This window comes from Mus caroli, chromosome 3 (assembly GCF_900094665.2).
Source record: "Mus caroli chromosome 3, CAROLI_EIJ_v1.1, whole genome shotgun sequence".
NCBI classification, from domain to species: Eukaryota; Metazoa; Chordata; class Mammalia; order Rodentia; family Muridae; genus Mus; species Mus caroli.
In genome coordinates, this window is record NC_034572.1 from 35,570,760 (window position 1) to 35,591,329 (window position 20,570).

Below are 20,570 nucleotides of genomic sequence, written 5' to 3' on the forward strand. Positions count from 1 at the left end.
TATATATAAGGTATAGTAAGTTATAGGTATATATAAGGTATAGTAAGTTATAGGTATATATATATATAAGGTATAGTAAGTTATAGGTATATAAATAAGGTATAGTAAGTTATAGGTATATATATATATAAGGTATAGTAAGTTATAGGTATATATATAAGGTATAGTAAGTTATAGGTATATAAGGTATAGTAAGTTATATATATATATAAAAGTTATATATATATAAGTTATATATATATATAGTAAGATATATATATATATGGTATAGTAAGTTATAGGTGGAATCTCAGGATGCACATGGCTAACAAGCTCCCCTCACGGGTGCTGTTAGGGTCACATTTTGCTAACCACTATTTAGCTTATGAGATATTAACGCCTTCATAAGCTTTTAGCAAATTCTGGATCAATTATAGCTGGTTTGTAGTATGGTATCCCAAAGAACAGATGGCCTGATTTGTTGTTACAGGTTTTTTTTTTTTTTAACTATAGTTTACATATCATTAAAATTTACCCACTTTGGTGCTATCATTTGAATTTCAGTAAATGCTATAGTTGCACATCAGCAACCCCTCCAGTGTTCAGCAATGCCCTGTGCTGAACACTCCCTCTTACCACTGTTAGTGATGTCAGCACATGCCTTCAGCCATTGGCAGCAGCTACCTGTAACATGTAATTTTAATGCACACTTGTTCCTTGCCAAGTGCTGGCATTGACGTCCCACCCAACTCCCATGGCTAGCTTCGCCAAGCCTCTAACAACCCTCCGGTCAGTGCTCTTTCTCAGCCCTACCTGAGTCGCCGCAGATGGGAAACACCAGGCAGCCTTTATATTTAAAAACTAGCCAGTTACTCAATGGCTGGGCAAAGACAACCTTGCCCCATCCTCCTTAGGTGGCTGCAGAGGCTACAAACTATTGCGCCCCCACCCCACCCCCCAAGAGTTACATGTCTGCTACTTCCTATCCACTCCATAACCTCTTCAGAATCCCTCTCCCTCTCTCTCTCCTCCTTTTCCTCCTGGAACCGGGAAATCCCACCTTATCCTTCACCCAGCGATTGGCTTCTGCCATCTTTATTGACCAGTTAAAATGAGGAGAAGGTTCATATGGAATCACCTGAACACTTGATCCACTCCTTGTCGGGGCAGCCCCTCCTAAGGGAGCAGAATTAACATCGAAATACAAACAGCACAAGGGCAATCCACAACAGCTATACACTTACTTCTTTGTGGCTTTGCTTTTCTTTGTTTGTTGTTGTTTTTCAGTTCCCAGAAAATGTATAGTTGGAACATACTACAAGTGGCTATGGGGCAGCCTTCATATAATAGCCAGTCTTACAACTGAGGGTCATTATACAGATCAATGTTTTATCCCTTTTGTTCTATGTATGTATAAGCATTTTGATTAATAGTGGACATTTGGATTGTTTCCAGTTTTGTCTATTCTAAACAATACTATGATCATTCATGTATATGATAAGACCTATAGTTTTGATTAACAGTAATTAATATTGATCTATTCTTTCAGGCTAGTTGTTTATATATGCGTATTTTAAGTTATTTATTTTGTCTGTGTGTTTGAGTTGCATGTATGTGTATGTACCACATGTGTGCTTGCTGCCTATGGAGGCCAGAATAAGGTGTCAGATCTTTTGGGACTGGAGTTACAGATGGTTTTGAATTGCCATGTGGGTGCTGGGAATTGAACCTGGGTCTTCTGGAAGAGAAGCCAGTTCTATTAACCACTGAGCCAGCCCTCTAGTCCCTATTATGCATATTTTAATAGTATTTTAATACCTGCTATAAATATCTTATTTGAGTTGAACTATTTTTAATAATTTTATGTCAAAGTATTATAATGAATGGGCTATCCAAATTTGAAAATTTTTGAGTTAAAAATAGATCAAAGTCTTCATAAAACTGCTATATCCTTACTGGTATATCAAATTAATATTAACGCTTGAATCAAGTTCAAATATGAAATAAAAAATCTTTTCTTTTGTGGGGCAGTCAAGATGACTTATTGTGTAAAAGTGCTTGCTACCAAGCCTTGTGACCTGAATTCAAGTCCATGTGATAGGAGAGAACTGGCCCTGAGTTGTCCTCTGACCTCCACACTTGCCCATACCTCACACCCCTACATATAAGCGTGTAAATGTAATGAACAGGCCTTGTCACTTGATTTTTAAATAGTCAGGCACAGATAAAACCAGGAGGTTGCATAAGGGCTGCCATGTGCCAATCTCACCTGATTTTATTCATTGGTGGTTTGGTGTTCATTCCTTATCTTGACTAACCTTCACGTCTACTTGTTTCTGGTTCTTCAAACTCAGGCTCGCAGTTGCATCATCTCTCTGGAAATACTTCTTCACGAGTTGCAGGATGCTAATGGCTTAAGGACACAGACTTTGCTTGGCTTTTACAGTAGGCCTTCATGAAAATTTCCTAACCCTCTGCTTTGGTCAAGTGTTAATAGTAACCTAGTTCCTTTGTATTTCTTACACAGAATTATTTGGTTCAAAAGTCCAGCAAAGGAAGGTGGAGGCAGGCAAATTTCTATTGAACTCAAGGCAACCTGTTCTACATAGGGAGTTCCAGGCCAGCCAGAGCTACATAGTTGCCGCAGACCCTCTGGGCCCCTTTGTCTGCGTGGAACAGGTCTCTAGTCGCGGGTGGACAAAGCATCGGATGAATTTGACAGACTGACACACACAGGAGAGGTCGTGTTGGATCTGAATGTATTTTTCAAATCGAGCATCAGACTTTTTATGCAGAAGACAATAAGGAAGTTGGGTGACATATTTGACTTTCAAGCCTCTCGGCTTAAGCTGACTCGACCAGAGCGCGTGGCACATAGTGAGACTCTGTCTCATGAAAAAAGGGGCGGGGGAAGAACTCTATCAACTCTTTGTTCATTTTGAAACTAAATTTTTGTAGGACAAACTCTTGTTTCTTATGATTCAGTTTATCAAATTTTAAAACAGTAAGTTGGTACCCCAGCAACCTTTGAAAGTAACCGAGTCTTAACGTTTCATTGTGGACTCATGAATTCATAATCTGCTTCCTGGTAACCTGCTTCAGCCACTGTTTTTAGGTGTCCTAGCGCTGCTAATTGGTGGATTCCTAAACTTCTCCCCTGTCCTTTGACAAATGTTCTTATTTCTTACTTATATATGTTTCTTATAATTTCATATTATTGGGCTCTAGGCTCAGGATTTCCAAGGCTTACATTATTTATTACTTCAGACATTATTTCCTTGGGCAAACACCCCTGATGAGTGGGAATCANAATCAGAGATCACTGCCCAGGAAGCTGTTGATCTAGATGTTTGGCATTTCTTTCACTTTAGTGCTTGATCTGACATTTTTCCAGTTTATGTTCATTCTTATTTTCAAGACTCTGTGCTATTTTGGCAGAAGTAAAATAGCATGAACACACCTGAATTAAATTTGACATTCCCTCTGAGAGCCACTCAAACAGACACTGGTTTTCAGGCTCACTGTGGCTGTTGTTTTCAGGGATCTAATGAGATGACCGATAAGAGTAAACATTAATAGGCTAATGAAACCGACTCAGCTTTCTAATGCTGAGACAAAATATCTGGGAAACTCATAAGAGGGAGGAGTTTAAGCTTAGACTTTTAAGAATCCGGTCCATGGCCACTTGGTGCTTTTGCCTTTGGATTTGGGATGGGAGCTTGTGTGGGAAGGGGAGGGACAGAGGCAGGCATGCCCCTGCCTGTGTGGCTTGACTTCCCACTGAGCTCTTCTTCTGTAGTAGTTTCCAGCATTTCCAACAGTGCCAATCTGAGTACCAAGCTATTCACACATAGGCCTCTGGGAAGTATTTCAAATCCCAGCTCTAGCTGAAACAACAAATGGAAAAAGCCCAGAGGACTCAAAGCATACTCAGTCTGCTGGCAGGAGGTGCTCAAGTGTCTCCCGTGCCCCAGCATCTGTGCTGGGTATTGAAAGACACAGGGTCAACTGGTTGTACACAAGATGAAGGTCAGGACTTTCAGAGATAAGGGAAAACTCACCTGAAAAACTACACACCAAGGAAGCAGGACAGCTATTGGGAAACTAGAATTGAAGTGGAGAATGGCAATAGATGGAACAGGTAAGCAAAGATGGGCCTTTGCCCGGCAGGGTTCTGAGTGGAAGCCGGTCTCATGGACTCTTCAGAACAACTGGAGAATGGGAGAGAAGTCTTAGGAGGAACAGTGGCATGTGTGGAAGTTCGGGTTCGACTTGACAGATTTGCACCTACACAAGTCTATGCAGATAGATGCAGACAAGTAATTGATAATATTTATGGACTGAAAGAAGGAACTGTTATTTGTGAATCACAAGGACCACAGAAACGGAGCCTGCACGCTTGCCCCTGCTACTTGCTCCATCTTCTGGCTCCCTTGTCTTGCAGGACAAACAGCTGAGTAGAAGTCAGTGGTAAGCTCCCAGAAGGGGGATTTTAAGTAGGTTCGTGCAAACATGCTCAAGGTCACTGTAACTACCCAGGAAATACAAACAGCATTCAGAGCCTATGATGGGAAAATGCTCAAGTCTGAAGAAAAAGTGGTTTTGACTTGGATGTGAAATCAGCAGAAGTCTGATGTGCTGGATGGTGGTGGGAGTGTCTGCTGGAGGCCCACTGTAGAATAGTGAGGACCATCTTGAGAGGTCAGAAGATCTGCTTTGATGGCATTTCCATTCATATAAACCCTGGCGAAACCAGTACGAGATGTGTTCACCAGCAATGGTACAAGTATTGCTGATTAAGCCAAAGCATTGGAAATAACATGTTTCAGTAAGAGAATCTGTAGATTTGATACATTTATATAATAACATATTCTTCAGTACTGAAACGCATGCTTGACAAATGAATAAAGTACAAATAATTTAAAGCATGATGCATAAAGTATGATTTCACATATATAAAGTCAATTAGGAAAAATATTTTGTGTGTGTGTATATATATATGTGTGTGTGTGTGTATATGTGTGTGTGTATATATATACGTGTGTGTGTGTATATATATATATATACTATATATATACTACATATATATTATATTATATATATTATTTATATATATAATATATATTATTATATATATATACTATATATAATAATATATATACAGATTATATATATAATCTGTTACTATATATATATATATAGTAACAGATTAAAATACTGAGCTTAAGAGCTTGGACATCTCAGAGGAAGAAAAGCAGTAAGGAAATGGAAATAAAAGATAGCAGGGATATAAGCTTTCTCTTAAAAACTGTATTATTTATGTGTCTATGCATGTGTACGTGTGGAGGTGCAAGGACAGACTTGCTGTAATCTGTCCTCTCCTGCACCATATGGGTTCTGCTGCAGAACTTAGGTTGCCAGCCTTGCAGAAGGTATGTTTACCTGCTGAGCCATCTTACCTGCTCACTAAAAACACAACAGAATGTTGTAAAACTAGCTAACACTACCAAGGGTTTTTAAAAAATTCTTTTAAAGATATTTGAAATATTTGAATTAAAAAACTCTTGGGCCCAGAGTTTTTCAGATTTGTCTTCACTTTCAAAGTAAAATATTTTCCATCTAAATCATTTAAAGAGCCACTTTACAGACTCGATTAATAAGTGAGTGTAGAAGCTGTTTGATCTTTCAGAAATGACTTCAGCAACAGTGGCTCATACCATGCCCTCCGCAGTGCCTGCCTCTCCCAGGATTCATCCTATCCTACAGGGACTCCCACAGCACATCAGTCACCCCGACTGCAAGATGTTAACAAAACACTGAGAGTTTGTCCTGTTGTCAAAGGGCCAAAAGCCATCAGCATAAATGTACAAACACCCAGGACTATGCGGCTCGAACTGTACGGCCTCAGTGCAAGAGGGGGCTTTTTAACATGTGCGTCTTTAAAACGTAACAATTCCCTTTAAAATGATGTGTACCACACTGTAGTGATGTCTTTATGCTGAGCTGTGCCTTCTTTTCATGGAGTCATGTGGTTAAAGACAATAAGGATGTAGTGGGTTATTCTGTGTGGATTTCATTTAGCCTGTACTCAAACTAAGTCAGAGTCCTTCATGTTCAGCTTTGTAACTTTTGTAAGAGATGTTTGGGTTTTGTGACTTCATATGATTTCACAATGTGCCATCTGCAGTGTGAAAATGTGTGAGTTGGCTTGCGGTCAGAGGGTTTTAATTTACTTGTGAAGTTCATACTACTAAAAGAAATTGCAATGTTTGCCTTCTTTTTCTTTAGAGTCCACGAAAGAGGAAGACGAGTCACGCCACAAACCCCCCTCTAGAGTATCACGTTGGGTGGGTGATGGAGTCCAGGGATCATGGGCCAAGACCACCCTCTGTCAGGTACCTGGTTGTCAGCACTGTCTCTCACAGCCACTTCAGGTTTTCTGAAGAGTACTAAGTTGCTATTGGAAGCATTTGGAAATTAATATACAGATAATTACACAACCGTGAGCACCCACAGAGCAGGAAAGGAGTGCAGGCCCACAGGAAGCAAGCGCAGGAGAGACCTCAGGCTGGTTCTCCAAGGGCTGCACACGTGAGTGGGATGTGTTTCCATTTCAGATCTTTCTCACAAAGGGGTAGTGTCAGATCTGTAAATGGTGTGAGCCCTGGAAAGTTTCCTTAGAAAGGACCTAGATTCTTCATGACACTTAGTAGGTTCCTCGGAGGTATTGTTAAGAGATTTTTTTTTTTTGTCTTAAATGGTTTTCTCAAAGTATATTAAGAATTTAGGAACAGAATATTTTGAATTTTTGTTTTCCTCTTGTGAAGAAACAATTTAGATAACCTATTAGCAGAACGTGGTTTTTTTTTCTTTAACTTTACAAGAATTATTTACCTCAAAAGTAGGTGAAAATATAAACCATTGCAGTGATGTATAATTAAAACCTATTTCTTGGGCCCCAGAGATGGCTCACTGGGTGGAGCTTGACAACCTGAATTTAACCCCCAGGACTCACACAGTGGAAGGATAAGCAATATCTTCTAATCTGTTCTCTAGTGTCATGGCGTATATATAGGTGCACCTACATACATGATAAGTACAAAAAAAAAATTAGGTAACGCCTATTTCATGTTGGTAGTAGATAATTTCCGAATTGCTGTCTGATTGTTTTTTCTGTTTTACACTTTATTCTGCTGAGCCATTTTACAGGCCCCAGGGAAGATTAAGTTTATGAAAGCAAGTGCTAGGGGTTTCACCTTAAACTTGAAATCTTGAAATGTGTTTTTCTCAATACCTATTTAGAGTGCCTTATTTAGAGTACACTGCTCTTATCAGATACAGTGTCCTTAGCAGATAGACTGTGTGGTATTCAACCCACTGCTTTGAATGGGTTTTGTTCCAGGAGCAGGTTGTTTTTGTGTTTTCTTGTTTGTCTGTTCCTTTGTTAACAGTATGTTTACAGACCACTATCTCTGGCTTTTCAAGACAGGGTTTCTCTGTGTAGCCCTGGCTGTCCTGGAACCTACTTTGTAGACTAGGATGGTCTCAAACTCAGAGATCTGCCCATCTCTGCTTCCTGAGCGCTGGGATTAAAGGTGTGTGCCACCATGCTTGGCAAATGTTTTTCTAAGAGCATATTTTATCATGCTAATAATTAGCATGCATAACTTGTTCATTCACCTCTCTCACTCCATAAATATCGATAGTGATAGTGAATTAAAATCCTATCCACACATAAATACAGGTCATACCCATATTGTGTTTCCACTAGGTTTTATCCTAGATGCCTTGTCATATACTAATGTAGCTGTTGCCGGTTTCTTTTGTTTATTTGGGGTGTTTTGCCTTGAAATCCCTTTATGAACTCACACTGACCTCTAGCTTGTCCTACCACACCAGGACTGTTTTTCTTGTCTCACTGTGTGCCTCAGACTGTCCCCACACCTCCATCTCCTTGTGTGAGTTTCCATTTACAAACCACTGACCCTGACTGTCATATTCTCCATGGCATTTAAAGTCACTCACATTTACAGACATACATTTTTATGCACATAATACTTACCCTATTATGTTTCTCTGATAGTTCTGGTTTATTATATTCAGTTAGAAAAATTTTCCACTGTCTTCAATATTTTTTAATCTATTTTTTTGTTTATATGTATGGGCGAGTGAGTTTCTGTGTACTGTGTATGTTCAGGAGCCCCTGTAGACCAGAAGATGGCATTGTTCACCTGGAACAGGTGGCTGTGAGCCATCATGAGAGTACTAGGAACTGAACCTAGGTCCTCTGCAAGAGCAGTAAATGATCTTAACCTCTGAGCCATCTCTGAAGCCCCTCTTCACCTCTTATTGTTTTTATTTCAGATTCACAATACACACATGTCATAGCATTTAATAAAGTCTCCGTGCTCTTGGATCTCTGGTGTTTAACTTTCCTACTCTTTACTCACTATAGTCACTGGATGCTTTTTACCTGTATTTAAGCATACTATTTTCTCCTCAGCAAGTCCTCTGTTTCCATGAGGTACTTACCTTTCCATTAGGAGGAGGATAAAGAGTAGGAAGAGAAAGAGGAAGAAGAAGAGGTAGAGGGGGAGGAGGAAGAGGAGCAGGAGGTGGTGGTTCTGGGTGTAAGAAACTTTCTTACTATGTAGCCCAAGCTGACCTCAAATTCAGATCACCTTATTCCTCTCTCACAAGTGTCAGGATTAAAGGTGTGTGCTCGCATCTGTCAACATGTCTGTGATGGACCTGTGTTGTTGTCTGTGATAGACCTGTGCTGTGGTCTGAGATGGGCCTGTACAGTGGGCTGAGATGGACCTGTGCTGTGGGCTGAGAAGGACCTGTGCTGTGGGCACAGGCAGCAATCACATCATGACACAGCAAAACCATTTTTCCCATAGCCAGGAAGCAAAAGAGCAAAGAGAAGGCCAGGGTCCCACAATCCCCTTGACAGGTTTATGACCTAAAGGCTCTCCATTTAACTCTACCTCTTAAAGGTTCCATTAGCTCCCACAGGCACCACACTGGTGATCAAGCCACTCTCCAAACTATAGCAATACTTTCAACTGAATTATGAAGAAGTAAAATCTCAACTGACCTGTAATAAAAGAGATTGAATTGCTAATCAGAATATTCTTAATAAAAGACTTGGACCAAGTGAATAATTCTCCCATGCATTTAAAGGAAACAAAATTACAAGTCTCTCTCTCTCTCTCTCTCTCAAAGATAGACAGGAAAGTAATTTTTAAAAATCCTAGAAAATAAAATTGAGTAGCATATGAATAGAAGTATTGACAATGGCCAAGAGAGTGACATCTCAGTAACATAAAATAAATCTCTATAATCTATGTTAATAGAACTAAAGAACAAAAAACATATACTTGGTAATTTCAATTGATGTGGCATTTCATGATTAAAAATTCAGAAACTTAGGAATAAAAGGAAGTGTCCTCGATATGAGAAAAGGTATTTTTGAAAGATAGAAGTCAGAAACGTTGTACTCAGTGATAAGTCATGCCAGGTCTACCCTCAGAGAAAGGAAGTGTGTGTTCCCTGCTGATCCTTAACACTGTGTCAAAGGTGCTAGCCAGAGCCAGAAGAGAAGACAAAGAAACAAAAGACATCAAACTGGAAAGGAAAATGAACAACTGTTATGGATAGTACAAGTCTCAGGAATACACAGGAAAATGTTAAGGTTGATTTTTGAAAAATACTGCCTAAAAAAAAAGTTCATTGTTTCTCAAAATATCCCCAATGAGCAATATGAAAAGGAAATTTACAAAGCACTAGTATTTATATTAGCATCCAAAAATTAAGTATTCAGGAATAAATCTAGCCAAGGATGTGAAAAACTTGTGTATTCAAAACTGCAAACCATGAAGCCCATGAGATGACCATAGCCAGGTGTAGTGGTACACTCCTTTAATCCCAGCTCTCAGGAGGCAGAGGCAGGCAAGTCTCTGAGTTTGAGGCCAGTCTTGTCTACAGAGTGAGTTCCAGGACAGCCAAGGCTATACAGAGAAACCTTGTTTTGAATACCCAAAACAAAAATCAAATTGAGGGTAGGGTGAGAGAAGAAAGATGGTTCTGTACTTAAAGCACTTATTACACAAGCCTCCGGACCTGAGTTCAACCTCCAGAACCCACGTGAAGATAGACAGAGAACTGAGTCTATGAGATTGTCTTTTGATCTTGACAAATGCTCAAGAATACCCCTGCATCCACTATACATATAATAATAAGTTAAAACGAAACATGGTGAAAGAAATGTAGAAGTCCTAAATAGATGCAATGGTATCCCATGTTCATAGTTTGGAAGGTGTAACACTGTTGCATCAGTGGTACCCAAAGATTTATAAATTGACCACACTCTTTACCAATACTCTGATAGCTTTCTTACAGAGAAGTTAAATTCAGTGTAATTGCAGCAAGATCTGAATGGCTAAATCTAACTTTAAACAAAATAATTAAGAGAACTAACATTTTCTATCTTTGAAAGTTACTCCTGCTGGGGAAGCGCTAACCCAGCTGTTACAGCTGTTATGAGCACGTGCTGCTCTTGCAGACCAGAGTTCTGTTATCAGCACTCAGGAGGCTTACCTGTAACTCCAGCTCTAGGGAATCAAAGCAAACTCTTATTTCCCTAAGTTTCCTTGGTCAGTAACTGATACATAGACCAGTGAAGTAGACTAGAAGTCCAGAAATAAACACTCACATGCGTGATCAGGTTTTGTTTTTGTGTTTGTTTGTTTGTTTGTTTGTTTTGGACAGGTGTATCAAAACTATTCAGTGGGGAAAGATTATCTTTTCAATTTATAGTGTTGGGAAAACTGATTATCCATGTGCATACTATTGAACCTAGGTCCTTGCTGTATACCATATTAAAAAAAAAAAAACCCTCAAAGTAAAAAACTTCAAACCTGATCTTAAGAACTCAAACTATATATAGTTCCCAAGAAGCATAGAAAAAACCTCATGCCATTGGATTTGGCTTCATTTCCATGAGTGTGACAAGTAAAAACCAGACAATAAAAGATAGAAGGTAAATGGCCCACATCAAAATGATCAGCAGCTGTGCAGCCATCGATAGAATAATATACCTGAATGGAGAAGTGACAGTACCTGATTGAGAATTTCAGTCCAGAACATACAAAGCCTTCTTGTAACTCAACAACAGCAGCTACAATAAAACCAACTTCGGGGCTGAGGGGCCTGAGAGCTGGCTGAGAGGCTGAAAGTGTACTCTCTTGCAGAGGACACAAGTTTAGTTTCCAGCATCCTATGGACATTCACAACCTCTGATTACTCCAGCTCCACAGGAACCAGCATTCTTTTCTGGACTCCAGTCACCTGCATTCACACATGTGCAATTAAAGGAAAATCTTTAAAGGAAAAAAGAAAGTTAATTTTAAAATAGGTAAAACTTAAATGGACATTTCTCTAGAAAAGGTAAGGTATACAAGTGAAAACCCAGCACAGGAAAAGAATCATGACATAGTCTTTGGCTAGACAAAAGCTAAAAAAGAAAGAAAAAAAGGGAAAACCTACAATGAGATGCCACTAGGTTCAGTGAACCAATTCATGTACCCCAGAATCCATGTATTGACGCCTAACCCCTCTTGTGAGTGTGTTTGGTGACAGGGCCTTTAAGGATGTGATAAATGAGGCCATAATGATGTTGTAAAATGCATTTTCCACGTAAGGAGGCTTATAAGGAGACAAAGATGTCAGGCATATTTCTTTGTGCCTAAACAGAAGACAGGACATAGCAAGATGACATTCACATGCAAGTCAGGAGAAGGTTCACCAGAAATCACCTCTAGTTGACTGGGGGATAGAAAGATGCTGATTTCAAACCCAGGACTCTGTGCATACTAGACAATTGCTTGCTAGTGAGTTCTCTTCCCAGCATTGGTTCTGAGACAAGGATTCATGATGGAGCCCAGGTCAGTCTAGGACATACCATATAGAACATGCTGGCCTCAGAAGTGTGACCTGTTTTCCCTCTGTCTCCTACATGCTGGAAATACAGGTGTGAGCCACCCACCACACGAAGTGTCCCAGTTTGTTTCTCCGTTGTGGTGATAAAACATTGGCCAAGACCGACTCAGCAGAGGAAGAATTTATTTCATCTTACAACTCCCAGGTCATAGTTCATCACTTAGTGACATCAGGATAGCATTTCAGGGCATGAACTGAAACAGAAACCAAGGAAGATCACCACTTACTGGCTTGCTTTCATATACCTTGGGGGCTGGTCCCTCCTACATCAGTCATTAATGAAGAGAATGCTCACACAAACTCACCCATAGATAGGCCCTGATGGAGATAGCTTCTCAATTGAGGTTCCCTCTTCCCACACTACTCTAGTGTGTGTCAAGTTGACAGAAAACCAGAACACCTTTTCTACTGGCCTTCTTGTTCTTCAGCATCTAGCCTCTAGAATTTAAGGAAATATATTTCTGTGGTTTAAGCCAATCCATTTTGTTCTGTCTTGTTATAGCCCAAGGTGGTTGTAGAAGTATGAAACTTTCTGAGAATGTTGGTGGGGATGCAGAGAATTTGGAATCATCTTGCATCACGAGTGGAGAACTAAAATGCAGCATTTTTCTCAAAATGTTAAAATACAAAATTATTGTATGGCCTAACTATACTTCTCATAGATGGCTACCCAGAGGTATTCCATATGTATATGTACATGTCCATGTGTATTTGGGTATACATGTGTACATGTTTGTGTGTGCATGTAGGTGTTCATAAGTGTGTTCCAAGCACGTCATGGTCAGGATAACTTTAGTTGTTCCTCCCTAGGCACTGTCTGCCTTTTTTCAACACAGGATCTTTGACTAGCCTTGGACTTCTATAGAATACACCAGGCTAGTTACCTTGTAAGCCTCAGAGATGTGCCTTCATCCATTCCTCCCACCTCTGGGATTCCAAGCATGTGCTATGGCTTGATTTATTTTTTTTAAATGTGGGTTTGGGGATCTAGCTTACACTCTCATGCTGCTCAGCAGGCTCCTTGCCAGAAAGCTTTCTGATCAGCTCTTCCTGGCACACATGAATACATAAATATTTTTAAATTATTTATGTATTTATTATGTGTAAATACACTGTAGCTGCCTTCAGACACCCCAGAAGAGGGTGTTAGACCTCATTACAGGTGGTTGTGAGCCATGTGGTTGCTGGGATTTGAAGGCAGGACCTTCAGAAGAGCAGTCAGTGCTCTTAACCACTGAGCCATCTCTCCAGCCCACACAAATATTTTTTAAAAACAATGCTTGGTGAGAAAGCTGCTGATTGACCTCACAGCTTAGTCATGAGTGCTTTACCACAAGACATTCCGTTTTTAATAGACCATGAAAGCATTGTTTCTAGTTCATTCCTTTAGATGGTGGGGGGGGGGGGATCAGGTGAGGGAGGGTAGGAGCATCCACGTGGAGACAGGGGGGTGGGGAGGAGGTGTGGGATGTGGATCAGTCGGAGGGTGGACGGAGGCAGAGGGTGGGGAATGAAAATGGAGTTTAAAAAATAAATTAAAAATAAAATTAAAGAAAAAACAAGAAAAAAAAAAGAAAGTTCACTGTCCTAACTTTTCATGTGTAAGTTTGTGCCCCATGCATGCAAGCATAAAGGGCAGAGGTCAGTATTGATTGCCTTCTTCTGTCACTCTCCACCTTTCCTAGTTTTGACATGATCTTTCATCATTTTGGCCACATGGTCTGCTCAGCAGACACCCAGGATTTGCCTGACTTCCCAATCCCCGAAGCGCTGGGGTTGTGGATGTATGTGCTGTGCTGCCTGAGCTGGTTCTCCAGCCCATCCTGTTTTTCAGCATGTGGTTGATGAAGGTTTTCAGAACATTCCCACCATCAGATCTGAAGCCCCTGAGCCTTTGTCAGACAGAAAAGATGAGTGCTCTATGGCTGTGGTTTCGAACTAATTTTCAAGTTAATTTTTCCACTCAATCAAAAGCATGCAAAAGTGAAGGTGAAGGTATTTGATTTTTTTCTCATTGCAAGCACACGGTAGCAAAGAATACAGTCATTAGTAAGCTTTGAGCACAGCCTCAGCTTACGTCAACATGCCATGCCTTTTTTGGGTTTGCTGGCTTTGGGAAGGTTTCCCTGTACCCACAGGGGCCTGTACTTTGAAAACTGCCCATGTGTCTTACGGCTTTAGGAAGGTCTTGGTGACAAGGTAGAGGTGGAGGACTTGGGAATCCTCCTCCAAGAAGAAGACGAGGGCCTAAGCTTGGACAATGGGTTCACATAGAAAAAGAGAACCAGGCAGCAGCTACTTCAGAAGGAGACTGGTGTAGGCAGTTGGAGGTATGATTTTAAGAAGGTGAGCTTGTTAGTTTTACCATGTTGGATTTTCTCTCACATTCCCATCTTCCGTTTCAATCTAGTTAATTAAGTTGAGGTTTTCCAGTATTATAATGCTGACAAAACCTAATCTCAGCTAAACTGCTGATTAACCTATGAGAGTAAATGAGCTGTTGGATTTTCTCCTTGTGTTCTTGGAGTTTAGTGCATTTGTGACTAGTTCTGAGTGATCCTATGTGTGACATACACATATATATAATGATATATATATACATATATATATCATTCCTCTGTCCACTTGTGTCAGTAGTTAAGGCTGGCTTTGCACCACTCAGGCAGTCAGTAATAGAGAGAGATCAGTAAAGATCCCTCTATGTTCTTGCAGGTTTTCTTTTTCTTCTTTCCACATGTGTGTGTGTGACCACAGGCACATAAAGGGCGGAAAGTGATGTTGGGACTACTCCTCAATTACTCTCTATTCTACTTGTTAAGGCAGAGATTTTTTTGGTCAAACCTAGACTCTCCAATATGGCTGATACTGCGAAGCTGCTAGACAGGATCTTCTGTGTCCACCTCTGAAGCTGGAAGGACAGGCAGCTTCCATGTCCACCAGCATTCACATGAGCTCTCATGATGAGAGTCCAGCCCTCTTGTTTTGGGTGAACCACTGCTACTTTATTTTGAAGGCTTTTTCCTCTCCTCAAACAGCAGTTCAAATGCTTCACCTTCAGAAGGTGCGCCACTCACAGGAAGCTACAGCTACCCGCCTCAGTCATTCCCAAAGGTCCAGCATCCTTCTTATGAGCTGCTGAAGGAAAATGGCTTTACCCAGCAAGTGTACCACAAATATCGCCGAAAGTGCTTAAGTGGTAAGATGCCTGTCCTATGCCTAACCGCACTGACGTTACAGTAGAGCTCAGTCTAAGTGGTAAGATGCCCGTGCTGTGCCTAGCTGTATTGCTGTTATTGTTTTAATTCTAAAAATTAAATTGTCACTTCATATTTGGCCAAGATAGTCTTCCTTTCATTTATGTTTTCCTGTGCTTTTTTTAAAGTTTAAACACACTAGCAAATGAATTCAGTGTATTCTTCTTGTTAACATTGACAAGTATTTATAACTTGAACAGATTTCCGAGAATCTCAGTGATGGTTTTAGTGTTGTTTTTTGTTTTGCTTTTTTGTTTTCATTATGAGTTGTATGAAATGCTCATTCTCTTGGCATTTAGAGGCTTGTTTAATTTGAAGCTGCCTTATTAACTCTTTCCAGAGAGAAAACGCCTGGGAATTGGACAGTCACAGGAAATGAATACCCTCTTTCGTTTCTGGTCCTTCTTCCTCAGAGACCACTTTAATAGGAAAATGTATGAGGAATTTAGACAACTTGCTTGGGAAGATGCAAAAGAGAATTACAGGTCAAACGTTTCCTAATGCTTTAAAAAAAAAAAAGGCACAATTTCATGTAGTCTGGTTTTGAGCTGTGACAATAACCACAATGTAACTGGAATGAGAATTGCATGTGTTTTCTGTTGCTAAATAATAAACAATTCCTAAACTCAAAACAAACATTCGTTAACTCCTAAAAGGGGAGGGGATGCTCTGGGACCCATCTCACCAGATAGCCCCAGCCCAAGGCCCTTCATAAGGTTTCCTTCAAGGTATTTCCATGGCTAGCCTTTCTGCGGAGTCTTCTCAGGCTTCTCCCCTTGGCCACTGACCAGGGTATCATTTCCTGGCTGCCTCTCCATAGAGTACTTTTCAGTGTACCTACTGGCAGAGCAGTGATTTAAGAAAGAATAGCAGCATCCAAGGCAGAAGTCTCAGTATCTTGAATAACCTTTTCTTAGAAATGACAGCATCTCTTCTACCATATGGTATTGTTCATACAAACTGGCCCAGGTACAGTGAAAGAGAGACCTACATGAGATTGCGGATATCAGAAGATAGGGTCAGTAGGGATTCGGTCTAGCACTGAGCTAAATGTTCTCCCTTGGCTAGAGAAATGTCTCAGTGAAGAACACTTGAGCTCCCAGCACTCATAGCAAGTGGCTCCCAAGTGTGACTCCAGTCCAAGAGGATCTGATGTTCTCTGGCCTCCCAGAGTGCTTAAACACATGGGGTGTACACACAGCCAAGCAGGCACACACATACACACACCCCTAAATAAAATAAAAAGAAATGTTAAAACTGCTCTCTTAAGCCCCCATCATTGTAGACTTCCTGCACATGCGTGCATAGCCCCAGATTAGTGCGTACTGAGAGGCAACGCAGAGTTAAGATTTCTTGAGATGAGGGAAAGCAAGACTTCTCATGCTAAATGTCCATTCCCAGTCTGCCCCTCTGTCCTCTGTGGCTCTGCCCCTGAGTGCTGGAGTCCTTGTTGGTTTTTGATCCACGGTCATATACTTGTTCCGGGTACTCTAGTGCTTATAAGAAAATACAGGGGAATGCTTTTTTTGATTTGTAAAGTGAGTTTATAGTACTCTTGTCAATAGACTGCTATGAATGTAATTTGTAACCATCAGGAGCCATCCAGTTAAGCATATACCATTATAGCTGAAGAGGTTAAAAACGTGGGCTTCTCCAGATGGAAGAGTGTATTCAAAAAAACAAGCACACCATTTAATCTTTGCTTTAAGAAAAATCTAGCCGGGCAGTGGTGATGCACGCCTTTAATCCTAGCACTTGGGAAGCAGAGGCAGGCAGATTTCTGAGTTCGAGGCCAGCCTGGTCTACAGAGTGAGTTACAGGACAGCCAGGGCTACACAGAGAAACCCTGTCTCAAAAAACCAAAAGAAAAAACAAAAATCTAAAATGGTGTCCCTGAATCTTTTCACTACTTCTTAGGAAATAACGCATGTCAGTTAGAAATTTGTGTACCACTCCATCATTTATGAAGCTGAGGCAGAAGGATGGCAATTCAGGTCCAGCTAAGACTACATAGTGAGTTCTAGGGTAGCCTTGAGTATAGAGTGAGACACTGTATCAGAAAACAAAACAAAACAAACACTGAACTGATCTCTTGTTACAGTGTGTGCCGTGTTCGCATGAAGTGCTTGAATTATTCTAGCAAAGCCACAATTTTATGCCTTTTATTTTCTTTCCATAGGTATGGGTTAGAATGTCTGTTCAGGTTTTATAGTTATGGACTGGAAAAAAATTTCAGACAAGAAATTTTTAAGGATTTTCAAGAAGAAACCAAAAAAGACTACGAATCTGGTAAAACAAACACCCACTCTCTTTGGAAGTTGTAGACTTGAATTGGTCAATAAATAAGAAAGGAAAGCTGGCCAGATGACTCAGTGGGTAAAGGCACTTGGTGTCAAACCTGGCAAGCTCCCTGTAACCCCATGCAGTGCAAGGAAAGAACCTGCTTTGAAAAGAATCTTCCCACATGTGCATCTTTGCCTGCATATACTTGCATGTTCACACATGTGTGCAAACATGCAGATACACACACACACAAACACACATGCAATTTAAACAATAAGAAAGGAATCTGCAGGTTTTTGTCTTTGGGACAAATCATTTAAGATAACCCTCTGTCATAGTTCTTGCTGAGGGTGGGGTACCTACCATGCAGTGAAAAGTCTCCTCCAGTGAGGTGCCTTCACCTTACACAGGTATGTGTCAACATTAACTTCCCAACAAACATGGCTGTTCATTGGTGATCCTTCTCACGAGCATAATAAGGTTGCTTAGCAAGGTAAAATTATACCACGAGGAATGTAAGCTATGGTCCAGACCCTTAGGTCTTTGTCCCTATCCCTTTCTCAGTAGCCATGTGACATAGGCCAGTTCCTCTACCTTGCCAGCTCCAGGGTTCCCATCTGTAATGTTGACAGGAGGAGCTATCCTCCCAGGCAATGTACATGTGGTTCAGATTGTTCGATATTTGATACAAACCTAAGTAGTATCTGTTCTATAGTAAACAATCAGTAGATATTAACTGCCACCATTGCTCATTCATTGTGTGTGGTTTATTGCTGGTGAGATCCTGTGCACAATAGGGTTGTTAGTTCCATATAACATATATTCTTTTGTTATTAAGGCCAGCTATATGGACTGGAAAAATTTTGGGCCTATCTGGAATATTCTCAATCTAAGACCCAGCCTATTGACCGGAAACTTCGGGAATACCTCAGCCGTTTTAAAAAGTTAGAAGACTTCCGTGTTGATGTAAGTTTTAATTTCTTTTCTCTATTGTTTTTATCACTTGTATTACTTTATAACTTAACCAATTTTCATAATGTTAATCTTAAATTTGGGGGTGTTAATTTTGAACTTTTTTTTTTTTTTTTTTTTTTGGTTTTTCGAGACAGGGTTTCTCTGTGTAGTCCTGGCTGTCCTGGAACTCACTCTGTAGACCAGGCTGGCCTCGAACTCAGAAATCCGCCTGCCTCTGCCTCCCAAGTGCTGGGATTAAAGGCGTGCGCCACCACGCCTGGCAATTTTGAACTTTTGACATTGAACTTTGAAAACAGGCACAAAAATAGATAAGAAAATTACCATATACTTTCTTCATTTTGATTTCCCAAAAATGGAGGATAGAGAGATAGCCCAGTTGGTAAAGAACTTGCCAAACTTACATCAGGTATCCCCAGCATCCATGGGAAAGCTGAGCACAGTTGAGTGTGCATCTGTAACCCTGACACTGGGGACAGAGTATGGAAGCAGAGACAGGTGTATTCTTGATGCTCAATGGCCGGCCAGCCTACCCCAATCCATGAGTTCCAGGTGTAGTGAAAGACCCTATCTCCAAAGATAGGGTGGAGGCTGGCAGAAGAAGATGTCTGACATCAACTTCTTGTCTCCACATGAACTCGCACACAGACACATGCACACTCATGAACACACACACACACACACACACACACACACAGAGAGAACTTCCCAAATGGGAATGTATCACATAATAATACAGTTGTCAGTGCATTTGAATTTGATGCATAACCATACTTACATGGTTTCTAGACTGATGAGATATACTAGAACTGTAAAACCTTTTCCGTCAGTTTTGTCTAGTTTAGCTTTGAACTGTTTTCTGTGCTAAGGATTGAGCTGAGGGCTTGCTTGTACATGCTGAGCAAGTGGTCACTACTAAGCTGTATCCTCACCCAAACTTTTTACCTTCTCTTTCAACGATTATTTTATTTGAGAATGTGTGTGAGTACGTATGGCAACAGAATCCAGAAGAGGGTTTTGGATCCCTAGAGCTGGAATTACAGAGGGTATGAGCCACCTGATGTGGGTGTTGAGAACCTCAACTCTGGTCCACTGCAAGAATAGACAGTTCTTTTAGCTGGAGAGAGAGCCATCTCTCTAGCTCAAACTTTTCTCCTCTTCTCCTCTTCTTCCTCCTCCTCCTTCTCCCTCCTTCTCCCTCCTCCCCCCTCCTCCTCCTTCTCCCCCTCCTCCTTTTCCTCTTCCCTTTACTCCTCCTCCTCCCTGTCCTCTTCTTCCTCCCTCTCTTTTTTATTTGCTTTATTGTTGTTGTTTTGTTTTGTTTTTGTTTTTCAAGACAGGGTTTTCTTTGTGCAGCCAATCCTAGAGTTTGCTCTCTGCAGGCCAGGCTGGCTTTGAACTCACAAATATCCACCTGCCTCTGCCTCTAGAGTGCAGCAATTCTCTACTTTTTAATGTGCTTTTATCCATATAGCTTTTTATATAGTGTGTGAATGATATATGCATTTGGGGGTTCTTCAAAATAAATTTAGAGTCAGGGCTAAGCCTAGTGTTCAGACCTAGTGCTCTGGGTCAGATGGGTCCCTGGCATCAAAAAGTAATTCAAGACTGTTAAGTGGTGGGTACTTTAATTGGTTTGATTTCAAGTGGAAACCAAAAGGTTAAATCAAGAAAATAACTACAAAAAAAGGGAAGTGAGGGGAGGGGAACCCTAAAAAGTAGAAAAGATGTTATGCTTGCCACAAACATAGACCCTCAGTTCTAAATACAGCAGAGGAGAGGGGAAGATGGTTATTGTTTTAATTTATTTTTCAGATTAAAGAATATTAGTCTAACTATATACAGTTAGATTTATAACTGCAAAACTGAAACAGACTCCAAAGCAGACATTTTCAATGTCCCCATTCCTGCTTGCATTATAAATGGATTTAACTTTCATATCCTCAATAATACTGTCTAGTCACTATAGCACAGAATCCTGAGTGAAGCTCTTCCGGTCAGAAAAGCACCGGGGCAGCTGGGGCGCAGGGTCTGCTGACACTCGCCAGCTACCCACAACACCCGCCACAGGATCTTAAG

General features: G+C 40.6%; 1 protein-coding gene across 1 annotated transcript in view; it reads left to right on the forward strand.

Moving 5' to 3' along the window:
• Positions 1–20,570, forward strand: part of LOC110291106 (la-related protein 1B-like) — a 71,002-nt gene that overhangs the window by 49,303 nt on the left and 1,129 nt on the right. The window contains exons 3-7 of the mRNA XM_021158062.2: positions 6,268–6,374; positions 15,018–15,178; positions 15,577–15,721; positions 17,416–17,525; positions 18,358–18,485. Of these exons, the coding sequence (XP_021013721.1) occupies positions 6,334–6,374; positions 15,018–15,178; positions 15,577–15,721; positions 17,416–17,525; positions 18,358–18,485 (585 nt within the window). The 5' untranslated portion in view covers positions 6,268–6,333. The remainder of the gene's footprint in view (positions 1–6,267; positions 6,375–15,017; positions 15,179–15,576; positions 15,722–17,415; positions 17,526–18,357; positions 18,486–20,570) is intronic.